Here is a 17,323-nt window from a genome sequence, read left to right on the forward strand (position 1 = left end):
AAAATGTATAATGTAAGTAAAAAGGCAAACTCATATTTAATAAATGATATGAAAGTATTTTATGAAAATATGAAAGTAGGTCAGACAATATAATGTCAAAACAAGTTGGCAAGACCATTTGTTTGCCAGAGCTCTCCCAACTCAGGGTAAAATTATTAAGTCGCCTCAGTAGGTAGGTTGTAAAATCTTTTTCCCAGAAAATTTCAAAATATTTTTTGACGAGATAAGATGGATTAAAAAAATAACATCCTGTCTTGCCATGTAAAAAAAAGGTTTGATTTTTAGTTAGTCTGTTGGGGGAAGGCAGCCAAATTTCTTTAAATGGCTTTATATGCTAAATATTGTGGAATTAATTTTCATTACCACATTGCTTATCAGCATATTCAGATGATCAGTTACATGTATACTATGTTCTTTTAATGGGTATAAATATTTTTAACCATTTGACCTTGAACTTAGACATTGACCGACTTAAAAAAACTTTAACCTTAACCATAACTTTTGAAGTTGGACTAGATTTTCCTATTTCACAGGTGTTTTCCTTGTGACAAGACCTTTCTTGGGATACCTCGATAGAGTCGTGACATAAGCTGCAATGTATGGGGGAATCAGTGTTTCACAATTAATCTTGTTCTCAGTTTTGCTAAAATGTATTCATATTCTAATCATACATGACATACTGTGTGAAGCCTGTCTAAATTTGTGAGCCCATGTGGGGGTATATAATAAACCAGTATACCACCTCTCCTACAGAGTGGGGATATAAAAAGGGAAGAAACTGCTTCTTTTCATAAAACTGCTTTCATAGCAGAAAAAATATTTTTCAAAAAAATAAACATGACATTGGAATGTATGCTTCACTTAAACAGTGTCATTTTTTGAAAATACAAGAAATCAATTTAGAATACACATATTCTCTAAGGAAAACAGATGCCCTGCTTAAAAAAAAAATTCTGCTAAAATTTGTTCCTTCATATTCTCTCATTTGATGTCAGCTTGGTTTCCTCGAATTCACATTTCTTTATGTCCTTTTGTGTAAGTTTGAAAAGTAGCTCAGCCTTGCAATATTAATTTGCTGTGGATTTTAGTAATGATCATTATAAAACCCTCTCTATATCCATCTTGCACCAGTGACAACTTTTACTGGATCCTCTTTTCTTTCTGTTATTTTTCCTACTTTGTATTTTTCATATAAAATTTACTTCCAGTCCACTGTGAATTTTTTTTTTTTTTTTTTGGGGGGGGGGGGCTGTATGTCCTCTGCCCTGGTCATTTCTATCTGTTCACATGAAAATAAAACAAAATACCATTAATTTTTGGTCACTTTGGATAAAAATTCATTTAAAACTTGTTTCAAAAACTTAAAACTGGAATCTTAAAATTTTGCTATATATAAAACATATATATTTTCAACCTATAAACACCATTATCTCCCTTTATGCATTGTTGTGGCAATCATGTCTTAAGTCACCATGAATCCATGCAACTTAATACACAATACATGTACCTGCGTGGTCTCCTTGCTAGAGGAACTGTAATCCTGAGAATCTTCATTAGGAAAATCTTGCAAGGGCTGCAATGATCAATTTAAAATTATTTTTTAATTTGAAAGTTTGGGTTAAAATCCTGAACATCATATATAAATTACATGTACCTAATATTTAAATGTTATCCTGAAACTTTTCTGAATCATGAGGAATGGTTGATAAAGGAGTGGATTCAATGTTGTCATCAAGCATTTTTTTTCAATTTACATATAAAGTTTTTCTGCAGTTTAGACAAATCGCCGGAGATATAGAGACCAAGAGTAGAAATGAATTTGACAACAAGTGGAAAATGAAATGTTATTATATAATGAATTAATTGTTATAAAAACATACATGTTTTATGGATACTAACGTAATGTGGTATAATTTATTTTGTTCTTTAATGTGACTATTTTTAATATGTACAATATGGTCTTGACATGTAAAGTACATGTACACAGCATCAGAATGATCTCATCTGTACAGATCAATATTGTCAAACTAAAACTATTCATATTTAAAATGTGTGCAAGATTGATATGCCTGCAATATATAGCTGAAAAACAGTGATCAGTAAAATTAAAATTATGAGACAGAAAGCTGCATCTTGGAAAGTACAAATGGAGTTGCCATATTCTAACACCTTTAGATAGATTTCTTTACCTACTTTACAATACTTTACCTTGCAGAGCAAATAACTTCATTGTATCAAGGTCCCAAAAATGATTTCACATAGTATGACAAAGTATATGTACTTAGATCTAGAACACTATTAGCATCTGTAAATCTATGTGTCTGCATGTACTTTCATAATTTTACATTTACATTTTTTTTAATCAATTCTTTGCAATATTAATCTACAGTCCTGATATTGCTTAAAATTTTAAAAAATCTAACACACTATTCAGTTATCTTTGTCAAAAGGCAAAGGTTTAATATTTCCGAGGTATGATTTCTACAAATCCTGTTTGTAAAAAATAGATTGGACACAAGCATATTATCATTTGGAAAAATAAATTCATACAAACAATTTTCTTCAAATATACTGAATTTTATAGAAAATAAAATACCAGTACCCAAAAAGGGCACATATATTGCACAGTAGTATTTGAGTCAATGTCATGTACATGTAATGTGTGCAACAGTTTACCGTGCATCCAAGTTTTCATGGTTTTGTTTGTTTTTATTGTCTTATATTTCATTATACAGTCAGTTACCATGCAGGTTACACCTGTACGAAAGTTCGAGGCGGAATAGGCACGGCTTGGGCACGGCTAAGACACGGAATCCGCACGGGTTTTTAAAAAGACGCACGGGTTCTGCATGTCCAAGACACGGACACGGCTTCCGTGTCCGAAAGTGAGGAATCCTCACTCACAGAAACCCCTGTGGAGGCACGGAATCCGTGTCCCAGGGAGACGGTTTTTAACTCAGGCGGGTTTTGCTTCAAACTATTCATTTATATCTCACGGCTTTTTACTGAGCATGCTCAATCATAACTTCCTTTATTTGAATATTAAATTGGAGGGATTCATGGTCATGAGCTAAGTCAATGTGTCTTTTTGCTCTATTTAAAGGATATTTAACTAATAGATGTCAGTTGGAATTGTATTTATGTCAGTCTGGGATAATTTCTTCACTTTTGAACTAAATGCAGTAAGTGTTATCTAGAATAAATAAGTCAATTTTTGAATTTTCATGATCTTCCTGTATTGCGATGTTGACAATGAACACAATGAAAGAGTTTAGATTTATTTGAATGACTTTAGTTGGACTTTCACTAATCCTTTATAGTATATATTTTATGTGACATATCACTGTGCTAGTGAAAGTTTTATTTAAACTAAATTCTTTCTCAGATTGTGCAAACTTAGCTACTAGATTAAATTACAATTGAATATTGTACATTATAGGGATGTGCGATTTTATCGGTATACCGGTATATCGCGATTTTTTGTTGCGTGATACATATCGTGACACGGAGACCTAAATACCGGTCTTTAGGTACATTATTATAAAGTCCAGAAATTATTCAATTATTTGTTCAATCTTTCAATAACAATTACAGAAAGTAAAAAAAAAATGTTGTAAAAAGTGAAAAGAACGGCATCTTACCGTCCAGACGTAATTGATTTTATATACATAAAAATTTCAAGAAAGTAAAATTTTGTTTTTCTAGCATATATTTTAGAAAAATAATGACTTTTCACAAAAAATCATTGTAAAAACTGCTTTTAAAAATATCATGATATTATCGTGATATTGTGGAGAAAAAATCGTGATATATCGCGATACGAAATTTTTGGCAATACCCATCCCTAGTACATTACCAATAAAATCTTAATTAAAAACTTAGCATGGATTGTAACTGATAAAGTTAATTCTTAACAGAAAGTAAACACATTCATATAAGATTTTTAATGTTTGAAATTCTAAACCTAAGCATTAATGTAAAGCAATGTGAAGTTTAAGTTTGGTTTCAGTCACCATTTTGGCATCCACAGTTACATCAGGAGATTCTCTAAAGACCATGACCTAGATCTAAACAAATGCACAGATCCCCTGACTCCTTATATGGTATACGGCACGGCTTTTTTGACACGGGTTTCCAAAAATCCGTGTCTCCATATATGGAAAAGGACACGGGTTTCAGACACGGGTTTACAGAATCCGTGAGTCCATATATGGAAACTAGCACGGCTTTCTGACACAGGTTTTGTAAAACCGTGTGATCTCATTTAAATATTTCGGCCAATATCCCGTGCCGTGTCCGTGCCTCGACCACTTTCAGGCACGGCTTTCCATATATACTTTACATAGGAGCACGGAATGCTAAAGCACGGGTTTCTGGAGACGGAAACCGTGTCTGAGCCGTGTCCAAGCCGCCCGGACTGTTTCGTACGGGTACACATGACACCTGAATAGAATTATGAATACTTACACATTGCAATCGGGATCGGTCGGGGACTACCACACCACTACAAGTATCTCTCGATCTCTATTTCAAAGACATCTTGAAGGGAACAGCTAAAATCCTCTCGGCCTTCGCCCCCATACCACCCTGATTTCCTCATATTTTCCTTTCTATGAGTAGCTATACGTGTAATACTCATCATATCCAGATCAACCCTTTGGCTTTTGTTAAAGATTATCCCAACTTTGTTAACTGTTTTTCATCAAATTCCGAGTCTCTTGAGGTAGAATTTTCCTGAACAAGATGTTTCAAAACAAGAAGGAAAACTGCAGATTTCATTGTCTGCCATCTTGTTTACATTTTACACATTTTGTATTCTTCAATGCCGAAGAGCTCCAACAAGGGAAATAACTCGGATAGAGAAAAGGCACATTTAGACCAACTTTATAGTGTGATAAAATGTTTATTTTTCATTTACCCATAAATGTTTTAAATGATATTTGCAAAATAACATTTCTTGAATCTAAATCTCCCTACTAGAATTTTCACATCACTTGTCAAAGTCTTTAAATATTAAGTCTAACAAGGGAGGTAACGAGGACTAATTATTCACTTTTTTGGCATCAGAAAATTAGAAATTGTAAAATCTTTGTGACCTTGACTATTTTTTACATAGTTTTGATTGTCATGAAGGATATAAAAAATATGAACATAAACAGCTTTGCCTAGTAAATATTTTTTTGATATTATTGATAAATAGCAATATCCACTATAATTTACACCTTCTAGTCCCGTTTCCATGGCAACCGGATAAACAACAATGCTTTCTTTTATAAAGTCAATCTTTTCATTCAATGAAGTTTCAGTAAGAAAAAAATTAACTGAATCCAAGACATCGCGTGGCCACGTTATTTTGATATTTACGTAGAATTGGTATTAAATTCCTAAACTTTTATAGAAACCACATACACACAGAAAATTATCTCGCTCTCAACAAAGATAGAAAATAGAAATATTTTAAACCACTTACAAGTTAAAAGACTTCAATGACGCACTATGTCGAGGAAATGTGTAAGTCACAATGCAACTACGAAATGCCAGGGGATATCTAATAGTACAATTGATAGAATGCGTAAATATGGCGAGGTCCAAAAGAGAGATAGAGATAAAACCAATTAAATAAGAAATTCAATAACCTTTAGATCGAACATTGTCGCTTAGTATCAAATAAACTCATCTGAATTACTTCAAAAAACAAAAAAAGAGAATTATGTTTTAGTGCTCATTATGTTTTAAAGCAATCCTTTCCAATGTTAATGCACCCTTGTTACCGTTCTGCCCATGTGCGAAACACTTGATCCAAACAGGAGAGGTCAGGTCACAGGACATGCTCCGTAGAGTTCTGTTTACAGAAACTGATTTCTTACTATGCAAACTATTTTTTTAAAACAATGCATTTGTCAAAAATGGTCAAATTTGCGTATGGGATGGGTGGATAAGGATATATTCTCCCAAAATGAGCATGATAACCGAGTCCTCTTTCTCAAAGTGTCGTATATTGAAAGTATGGACGCCTTCCCTCTATCACATCTGTTTAAAATCTTAAGTTGAACATAATTCAGGGATTAAGTAATTTGATTATAAAGATACTCAACTATTTTTCGAACTGAAACATAGCGTTATTTTATAACAAATTGTTTAACCAGGGACACATCTCTTCCCAAGCTTGCTTTCACTGAGTCAGCGATCAAACATCATTTTTAACCATCTCCCTTCCTTTTCTATAACATTCAATTCAATGAACCTGAATGGTTGCAAGATATGACGTCATTTTATCTAACGAGTTGAAATAGTGTATATATTCGCGAGGCTTAAAATCATTATCAAATCACACAATTATAGATGTTCTATTTATCTCGTACTACTTTCGTTTTAACAAAACTTTGAAACATCCCCTGCAAAACAACATGAATGATTGCCAATTCAAATTCATGACGTATAACTTGATGACGTAGAACCGTTGATGTTGACATGCCTCGAAAAAGAGTAGATCATGTTCCCCAGATAGCAAGCTTACGTTGGCCCAATGTTGGGCCACCGTTGTAAGTTACGTTGGTCCAATGTCGGAAAATGATGTTGGGCCAATGTAATTTTGCTCATCGTCGCAACGTTGCGCCGACATGTTGGCGCAACGTTGGTCCAATGTCAGAGAACGATAATTCTGACGTTGGTCCAACGTTGGGCCACTGTTGTCAGTTATGTTGGCCCAATGTCGGAAAATTTATATTGGGCCAATGTAATGTTGCTCATCGGCGCAAAGTTGCACCGACATGTTGGCGCTACGTTGGCCCAATGTCATACAAAATTTACAATTCTGATGTTGGCCCAATGTAGGCCCAACGTATTTGTGCACCTACATGTAGGCGTTACAATGGCCCAATGTCAAACAATGATAATTCTTATGTTGGCCCAATGTTGTCCCAACATATTTGTGCATAAGGATATTTAGAAATCTATGGAATTCCATGGAAATATAAAAAATCCCAGGAATATACAATGAAAACTGAAATAATGATAACATCACAATTTATCATAGATCAAATCTATATTTCAAAATTAAAAAATCGTTTCTTTTACAATGTGTTTTGAAACAAATATTACATATACACTTATAGATGTACAATGTAAGCACATTTTTTCAAAGTATTCTCACTGATTGACATTTCTTTGTAATAAAACAAACTATTTCTTTTTTTAAAATATGGCATTTGAGTTAATGACATTGGGAGAGGTCATTGCAGTTACAATGAACTTCCAGTTGCCCTTGTACATTTACCGTACAAAGTTAATGAAAGGACTAGAGCATCGTCGGAAACCCACGGGTGATCTCGTCTTTACTTATCACCCGTGGGCAAAGTCGCCAAAATATTGCCGTAAAATATGCTAATTTGTTGTTTTTAGTCAACCAATCAGAAAGTTGGAATTCTTCAATTTTAAAAATACGTTTATTACTTTGCTATTTATGGTAAATATTTTGACGCTCGTTAAAACGTGCGAAGTTTGATTTAAAACAATGAAAGTCAATTCGTACAGGTCACTGACCGCCAGATATTATGAAGGAGTACCTCTTTTTAACTGCAAATTGCACCGGTGAGTGGATTTAATTATCAGCTGTGTTAACTACGGAATGAGTTTTTCATGTTTTTGGCAATGCTGAACATGCATACGTAACGTGAACTGTGATTCGTTGTTTCGCAACGCGACTCTGTAATGCAGCCAATCAAATGACCCATGCATATTTAATTACTTACCACGATTTTTCGGCGAGTTTGCCCACGGGTGGTAAGTAAAGACGAGATCACCCGTGGGTTTCCGACGATGGGACTAGAGTGACAAACACATGTATTAAGTACAAAATGTCCACTACACAACTATATTAATAAAAAAGGTCCCATAAAATCAAAACATGCTGTTTTCACCGAATATGCCAAAGATCCTAATTAAGTTAGATCCGAAATTTCTCAAGTGTCTGCTTGAATCACTTCCTCACTGATATCCCATGAAATTCAAAAAATAAATAAATAAAAGATGGCGTTATGTTAGAGGGTAGCCAAATAAATGGTCATGTCAGGAACGGATTCACTTTAAGTAGGAAGGTTCAGAAAGTTCAATGTTGATCATTTCCATCGACACTTCAAACTTTGCTGGCACAATTTCTGAAAGAAAAGATGACCATTAGGATGTATTATAAATCAATATCTATCGCATATATAAACAAAAATATATGACAAATAATAAAGTAAGGCTCTACAAGATTGTAAAGACGAATGGTTATAATGTCAACCTGACAGTTCAGTATAGTGTAGAATAGAAATTCACTATCTTGCAGTGTTTTTATTTAGGCAAAATTAGGCAAGGGGTCCGGGGGCCGCCTAGTGGGGCCCAGGGGGCGAAGCCCCCGGAAGCTCCTGGATTCTAGAGATTTTGTAGGGTAAAAATGAGGTCTACCAATTAGACATATTTACATTTTCTAGACGAAACTGTGATTTACGCTAACTTTGACAATTTTAGGGGGGGGGGGGTGGGGGGGGGGGGCGGGTGCAACTGCACCCCATTAAATCCGCCACTGTTTAGATTACCTGTCAGAATCCATTGTTATGTATTTTTAGGATAAGGAAATTAAGAATGTAAACCTCTTGTTTACTTTAGTAGATGCAATATTTTTTAAAGTTTTATGCTAAATGATACAAGTTAATAAAAACAATGTTAGGTTATTTGTGTTACTTAAATAAAAAAAAAAAATTGAGCTGGTTCTCACCATTTTTACAAGCTGATTATTCGCCGGCGCTGTGGGAATCGTCTCGGGCACAGTCCACTGAATGCAACTATTAAATAATTAAAATAAGTGCTGAAAATGATCTTGAACATGCATTTAAAAATAAATATATATTATTTCATTGTACAACATACCCTGTAAATGTTGAAGAGAGGAACACTAAAATTCCTGAATCGATCCCAAACGAGGAAATACGGGTTGAAATCCATCTTTATGAGAGATGTTTAGAAGTGTTAAATTATTATAACAAAATTGAAATAGCGCTTAGCCTTGCTCAAACGATTTCACTGCCAGGCATTTTATGTGTAGTGTCCTGACTAAGGAACAGTAGCAGAAGCAATTATTCATTCAAGGACAAATGTTAAAATATTTTGTAAATTGTACCTACCGCAGTACCGGGTCGTAAAATGTCTTCATCTTCTGTCAAACCAGAAATTCCATCCAAAGCTAGTCATAATTCTCCTTTTCGCGACACTCTCTTTCGAACTTTCCTTCTGTACAACATCAACATGGCTGCGTGCATGTAACCCACCAAAAATTTAAATTTCGGCGCGGTGTGTTGTTTAAATTAATTGCTTATCGAGCCCGACTTCGATCCCGACCTAATTGTACTATTAGTCGACAGTTTTAGAGAAAAATCTAAGTTATATTCCATAGTTTTGAAAATCTACGTAAGGGTTAAACAATTAAAAATGAATAAATAAACATAGAAATAAAAAATAAAATAAATAAATATTTTTTTTAAACGCTTCAACATAAGTTTACATAGCAACATTGGTTCAACAATGTCGGGCCAACATTACAAATATGTCCATACTTCAACATTAAAAATAACAATGTTCAGGCACGTAGCAACGGGGGGGGGGGGGGGGGGCTGGGCCTATAATGAAATCAAGGAAAAATAGCAAAAAAAAATGGAAGTGAAAGGAAGTTGGCCTTGAAAAAGGTTGGCCACCACCACACCCATCCTTTTGCTTGTCAACTTTTTCAGGTAAGTAAAAAAATCTATGGTTGCCCCCCCCCTTTTGAGAACGATGCTACGTGCCTGATGTTGGCCCGACGTTGGAACAATGTCAGTGCACCAACTGTTGTAATTACAATGTCAGACTGATGTTGGTACAATGTCAATGCTCCAACTGTTGTAATTACAATGTCGGACCGATGTTGGAACAATGTCAATACACCGACTGTTGTAATGACAATGTCGGACCGATGTTGGCCCAATATCGTTCTGCCAACCGCGATATGTAGCCGATCTACCAACCATATGCCAACATCGGCCCAACGTCAGCTTACTATCTGGGTTCAAAGTAAAAATTTTTGCTATCTGCATCTTTGAAAACATTATGTTACAATTGCTGGAGCTTTACATCTGACCGAAAGTTGTAAGGACAATGAGATCTCTTTGTTTGGTGCCAGAAAAAAAAGTGCTAGGCCTAGGCAAATTAGATTCATTGTTGATCCATGGTAGTTACATCTACATTACATATACTAAGTAGTCATACGTAGCATACTATAAGAAAGCATTATTGAACATGTTAACTGAATCTTATAACAACAGCTTAATTAACTGCTTGTTTTAATTTTTTTTCAGAAAACGATTTTAGGGGGGCTTGGGTGAGGTCACATCTGTCCTCAAGTAGCCAATAAAGGTTCCTTGATAAAATAAGACAATTCTTTGAGAGATACTAGTCTTTTTCGTGCTTTTAACGATATTAATGCCCTTTATCGTTCATTTTATAAGGGCAACAATTTTCACAAATAAAAGTTTCAATAAAATAAAATCTTGAAGCGAGGGATCATGACAAAACCGGAAGTGCTATTGATAAAGCATCTACCCGTGGATAAAGCAAAAGTTTATCTAATGGCCTGCCTCACCAACACGTATGAGATAAATGAGTATATGAGTTCCGAATATAATTCTGATCTGATTTTTGGGTTCGTAAATATAAAGATAGTTTGCAAACGTTTTGATCACCCTTTGTATTTAAAAGAAACATATAATACTAGAAAGGAAAAACCGTCAGCAGCGATTGTGTTTAAATTGACTTTTTTGGAAAATGCTAGAAAATAAAGAAAATATGAATTATTAAGTGTAAAAAACAGTATAAAATTGCTCTAGTAAATTCATGTATTACAGTACATGTAGGATATCTAGAAGAAGGGTATACTCAATACGTAATTCGTCTCTTTCATGTCATAAAAGGATTTAGAGGCTCGTCGTCAGAGAATCGATCCAGTTTTAAAATGTAGAAAAAACAGGCCATTTCAACCTCCAAAAGTAATGTTGCGCGCTGAGGTCATCTTCGCTAGCGAAGGGTTTCTGATACTCTGCTCTCCTTATGATCTCTTAGCGTACGGTGAAGTCAAAAGACGGGATTGTTTTCCGTCACATGATCTCGAATTTATCAGGTACGAAAAGAAATAAAGACACGTGTTTCAAAAAAAGAAAATCAAAGTTCTTTTCAAGAATAATTATAAAGCAATAATTGAGTTATGTTTATTTATTATTTATAGTACAAATTGGAGCTTCAATATAGATTCTTAATTACATATTTAGGAGATATTGGATGATACCAAAGCTATTCATTGAATTGCATGTTGTTTACTTGCGTTTTTCATTTCCGAGATGAAAGAGTCAAGAAGTATCCCGAAAGCAAATATCGTCCTTTACAAAAACAACTGCTAATTTGGTCGACCAGGTGTACAGAATCCCAATAAAAACTCGAGAAAAAAAACCCAATTTTTATCAACGCCGTATGTCAAGGGTTCATGAGGAGAGTAGCGTATCAGATTTTTTTTGTAGTGATCATATCCGTGTGCGCATTGTTAAAAATAAAGTTCACCAACGACAGAACCGATTACATACAATAGTCATACATGTACCGGTATCCCTGATAAACTTAGATAAGTTTTATTCTTGTTACAAATGATTTGATAAATTTGCTCATTATCGCGAAATTTTATGCATTTTAATTACAATTTTTTTTCCAAAACGAAAGTCTAAAAGACAAGATCTCGACCTTGTAGTTTAACCATGACGTTATCTCCTTCAAGTTAACTGTTTTATGTGTCTGCATTTTATATCGCATGAAAGAATTTTAATCGTTTTCTCTGGTGGACATTTTTTTTTTACAAATAGCAGCCTATTTGTAAAATGCGGAAGATTGAGGCTCCAAAATAGAGTCTCGATGTGTCAATTCATTTCAGTTTGAAACCATGAAATTTAAATGAATCTGTCATCAGTATCTGTGCGTTGGATAGCAGCTCGGGGCATTTTTTTTTTTTACAAATGTTGAATGTTTGCTTTAATTGCTCTCAGCATCTGCTATCTAACGAAATTAATATTAAAATATAACATTGTATGCCCCTATTGTTTCTGATATATAAAGCTCATTTTTGGAATGAATATCATTTTATTGTTCCTAAACTGTTTCTTTTTTTTTTCGAAAAGATATTGACAGAAATGCTTTCCAACAGTTTCTAATCGAAAATAACCATTTGTATTAACAAATTTTATAAGCAAGAGTTATAATTTTAATTAACTAGATTTTCCACCCATTGCACCACCTGGCTCAAGAGTCTTCATATTTGCACTTTCTGACACTCCAATATGGAGAATCCATCCACTGCAATTTTCTATAGACACTGTACCAAAGGACAATATTTTTATATCAAAATTGGCGGCCGCTGTTGGCCATTGTAAAAATCTGCATGCTTGTACTTACATCATATTGTTCTTTTGTACTCTCTACCTTTTAGTGACAATTACATTTTACATGTATGGAGACGGACACAGTGTGTTTTTATTGTTTACACGTACAACAATTCAGCGTTAGGTATCAGTGTTTGTAAATATTAACTGATCGAATGCACATTCAATATATTTATTTATTTATCAGTTTTATTTATTATAGCCTTTCCTTCAGTCTGTCATTCAAAATCTCTCAGTAAAATGTAAAGGTATATCTAGAGAGTGTAGGATTGGTATACACTTAGTGACCTAGAAAAGTATGTTTTGATTACAGTCGGTTACCCCCCGTTCACTCATAGACACCGCTTCTACTACGATCAAAGCTTGGTCGAAAGCGTGGCCGATCGTAACAAATCGCAGGAGAAACGTTGTGGAGTCGTCATAAGCGTAGTATGATCGCAGTAGGGTCTTCATGATCGGAGAGCTCTACGCTCTCACTACGCTTATTTTGAACATGTTCAAACCAAGCGTAGCGGGATCGTGGCCAACATCAATCGGGGTTAAGTCGTAAAAGGAGCGTAGTAGAAGTGCCGTAATCGTACCAGCAGCGCGAAAGCATCGTAGAGATATCTTCGTGATCGTAGTAAAAGCGCCGTAAGAGCGTAGGAAATAAACAAGTCCGCTCATACAACGATCCCTCTACGTTTGTACTACGTTCTTACGACGATCTCTCTACGTTCCTGAACATCCTACAAAGACCTACAATGACCTTACGCCGATCATATCACGACCTATCAGGCAGAAGTTTGTTCTTATAGCGTTGATATTTGACCAATCATCATCTGTAAAATATATGTAAAGGGTGACACTATACTTGATGTTCATTTGCAATTGAGAATTTTCAGGTAAAGGCCGCAATAAAACTGTTGCTAAAATGTACCACAAAAATCTGAGGATGCACGATGTATTTCCATAATCGCCAAGATCGTACTAGAAGCTTAATGCAATCGTAATATGATCGGCAACACCGTAGCGACCTCGCGGTATCATCTAGGTCTGTGTAGCGTCGTAGTATGGTCTTCAGTGGCAGCTTAGCGTAAACGCAGTAAACACGACCATTCGTCGGCAACAGTCTGTGTAACATCTTAGTAGAAGCGTGATAGCAACGAATTTGACGTCGTGACATCGTAGCACTGTCGTATGCTATGTTCCCACTATTACGATTGGCGCCATGATTGAGATCGGGGACTCAAACTTTCCCTATTGAAAAAAAATATCAGAGTTTATGAAAAATATTTTAAAGATGCCACATAAAACAGGTAAAAAATAGAAAGAGGGGAGATCCTATCTTCTTCTGAACTTGAACGCGTTCGATCAGAGGCAACATCAGTGAAAAAAAGATAAAAAAAAAAAAGACTGCTGCTCATACTATACTTTGACAGCAATAACATATGACCATAGTTACACTAGAAACACCACGTTTATGAAGTTGTCATCAACCTTTACTTCTGCCATTATTATTGATTGTACGAGGGGTTATCAAAAAGTTCGTGGACTGGCGCCATAAAATTAAAACCGCTTTAGGTACATCAATGAATTTTAAAATATCTGGTTAGCATCATCTTTTCTATCTATAACATAAACCGCAAATCATAATTTTTATTTTTAAATAAATTAGTATTGTTTTTGTAACCTATGGTATGTCCAAGCGGCGCTACCTCGAATATGGCGTTTTATCGACCGAAGCATAACTAAGAAAAACTCTTTTGATTTGAACATTTGACATCCAAAAATCTTATTAATTCAGGTATATGTTGGAACTCCATAAAATATGAAGTTTTCAATTCATTCTGAAAGTTCTATGAAAATTTATCGTTAATTTGACATGGAATGTCTAAACAAATAAGTCCTTGAAAATGACGTCAAAAAGGGGGAGGGGTTTCATTTTCCAACATTCTATAAAGCTTTGGCCTTGAAAAAAGTGGTATAGACCTAGGAAATGTTTAAACTGGCTATGGAGAAGTTAATGCATCCAGAGTACTTGTTTTTTTTCTTATAAATTTTGAGAGCACAGAATACATAGTGCTAATTTCATAGCCTCAGTCCACGAACTTTTTGATAACCCTTCGTATATGTTTATGTACTGTTTAATTTTCAATAGATAAAATAAAATGGACTCAGTATGGCCAGATTTTTATATGTCTGTCCGGGTACAATCGTAGCTCAAAGCGTGTTCTATCTTGATCCTGATCATGAAATACATTGCAACGAACGTGTTATTCTATCGTACATTAGCGCAAGAGTGCGCAATGAACGTACTATATCGTATGAGTACGTATTAAAACGCAGGAGTTCCTTCATAATCGAGAACTCGAATCGTGATATTCGTGACAGATCAAGGTCCTTTTTCGACTAAATCTTGATAATCCTATGGAACGTAATTCATCTTTTCCGAACGGTAGTCAGCTCGTCAGAGATCGCATCACATGAAATTTATCCATCATAGGCATAGCGCATAAAAGCGTAACGAAACGTATGAAAACGTACCTATACGCATCTCTTCGTATCGTGGCATAAAATTCAATAAAAACTCTGCGATCAACTACGATTAATTTATCGTGACTTGCGTAACTGACCGCACGACAGTTGGAACGTTACATTACGAAGACCATAATATGCCAAATTCTTCTATTTAGACGCCGATCGACTGCGATCTGCCCCGATCCAAAACTTTTTTCAGATCGTGGCTCGATAGGTTCGCCGTAGAATCGTAGCTTTGTGTAAACGAGGGGTCATATGTATACATGTAGTCGCGTCTTTCTGAAAAAAAAATGTATCTGTATATCCCTGTAAGACTGATGTCTATGACTACGCTGACGTTTCTGTGTAGTGTTAAAAGTACATACACTATTGAATGAAATACAATTTGGCAGAAAGTACAAAAAATATTTATTATTCTTGAAATTGTCTAGTCTATGTTCTAATTTAATAATACGCTGAAATATCAACCGAATGCCCACTTTGATCTTGTGTTATATCAATGATTTATTTCAGAGAAATGGCATGGATTGATTTCTCAGACTTTGGTTACATTGTGGACTCCTGTCCCGGTAACAAGACAGAGTACACAACCTCGGCCACCAAACTGGGGTGTGGTGTGGATGAGAATGGGCGGAGTCAGTACGTCTGTGTTCCTAATCACGAAAGGTCAACTCTGGTGGAATTCTGTTATACTTCTGCAACTGGACTTTTTGAAAAGGGTATTTATTATCTTGTGCGTACATTTTTCAAATTTATAAAAATGCATACTAAATGACTTAATTTTTTTCTGCATACAGGAAATTGTTTAGAGGTTTATAAAAATCGGAATCTGGATCAAACCAGCTGTCTTCATTTCATACATGGATGTCCTTCTGACCATTTTTTTCTTTCCGACCTGTATAAATGTAAGTTTAGAAATAGCAATGCTTACAGAAAAATGTAATATTTTCAGACAGCAATTAAGGTGTTTAACTAAAACATATCTTCGAGGCAATCTCGTTACGAAAAATTTAAAAAAATAAAGATGATGCTAAATATCCTTAAATATAGGGACAACCTATTATGAGTTAAAGGGACTAAAATATAATAATTTTCTCTTTTTTTGCATATTATATTTTCGTTTGTTTAATTTTTGTAAATGTAGTAGGGAAACCTGCACAATATAATTAATGCTCTTGTGTATACTATCAAAAAGGTAATGTGTCAGAAAATTCTCATAGAATTGACGCATTTCAAATTGCAGATATAGTGTAATTGCTGTCATGTATCAGGTAAAACTTATACTGAGTTTTAATTTCTCACTTTACAGTCCCAGCTTGTCAAGGATTAAATATTCAGGAACGATGTTTTTTTGCAGACCCTGCATGTCCTAACACCACGTATGTAACAGAGAGAGAGGGTGAGAGAGAGAGATTTCTAGTTTTTTAATGGATTTCTTTATGGGATGATAAAATAAACAATATGTTATATTGATATATTATATTAACATAAAATACAAACAAAACGTCCAGCCACTTTTTAAAAATATTTGGACTGTGCTACCTGTTTTCATTAGTCCTGTTCTTTGAATGCATAGCAACTAAACATCGAACAACGCATCAAAACGTCACAAAGGCAGAAAAATTGAGTGGTAACGTCATATAAAAATTGTGTCAAAATGTCTGAAAATATAAACAAGACATTGAGAGCTAAATGACAATACCATTTTCATTCACGAACCTCAGTCGTTGAGAAAAAGCCCAGATTAAAGTTTGTCACCCTAGTGTTTTCCTTTCCGAGTTTAGCTCTGTAAAACGTCGGGTAGTTTACGCTATTTTATATACCGCTTCGCGGTTTATAAAGCGTAAACTGCCCCAAGTTATGTTATATCGTAAAATATAAGTTGAAATAAGCTTCATTCCTTAAATAGAAAAAAAATTCACAGAGGTATAATAAAAAGTGTTATAAACTGTTTGCGCTTGCATAGATAATGAAGAGAATATAAATAGACTATATAATAATATTGATTGATTGTATATTGTTTAACGTCCCTCTCCAGAATATTTCACTGATATGGAGACGTCACCATTGCCGCGGTGAAGGGCTGCAAATTTAAGCCTATGCTCGGCACGTACGCCTTTGAGCAGGGAAGGATCTTTATCGTGCCACACCTGCTGTGACACGGGACCTCGGTTTATACAGCCTCATTCGAAGGACCGCCCCATTTAGTCGCCTTTTACGACAAGCAAGGGGGAACTGAAGACCTATTCTAACCCGGATCCCCACGGGGCACTATATAATAATAATTGTTATACATAAAGCTTTTTAAATTA

At 34.9% G+C, this 17,323-nt stretch overlaps 1 protein-coding gene and 1 long non-coding RNA gene across 2 annotated transcripts in view; one reads left to right on the top strand and one right to left on the bottom strand.

Moving 5' to 3' along the window:
* Nucleotides 1–17,323, top strand: part of LOC134262172 (uncharacterized) — a 43,001-nt gene that overhangs the window by 6,026 nt on the left and 19,652 nt on the right. The window contains exons 2-4 of the mRNA XM_062744564.1: nucleotides 15,525–15,730; nucleotides 15,809–15,916; nucleotides 16,321–16,390. Of these exons, the coding sequence (XP_062600548.1) occupies nucleotides 15,529–15,730; nucleotides 15,809–15,916; nucleotides 16,321–16,390 (380 nt within the window). The 5' untranslated portion in view covers nucleotides 15,525–15,528. The remainder of the gene's footprint in view (nucleotides 1–15,524; nucleotides 15,731–15,808; nucleotides 15,917–16,320; nucleotides 16,391–17,323) is intronic.
* Nucleotides 810–5,261, bottom strand: LOC134262169 (uncharacterized). Its single transcript, XR_009990964.1, has 3 exons — nucleotides 4,468–5,261; nucleotides 1,508–1,573; nucleotides 810–1,279 (listed from the first exon to the last, which is right to left on the bottom strand). It is a non-coding gene; the product is annotated as an uncharacterized LOC134262169 (long non-coding RNA).

Source organism: Saccostrea cucullata, unplaced genomic scaffold (genome assembly GCF_032062105.1).
Source record: "Saccostrea cucullata isolate Sc308-1 unplaced genomic scaffold, CSIRO_AGI_Scuc_v1 ctg394, whole genome shotgun sequence".
Taxonomy (NCBI): Eukaryota; Metazoa; Mollusca; class Bivalvia; order Ostreida; family Ostreidae; genus Saccostrea; species Saccostrea cuccullata.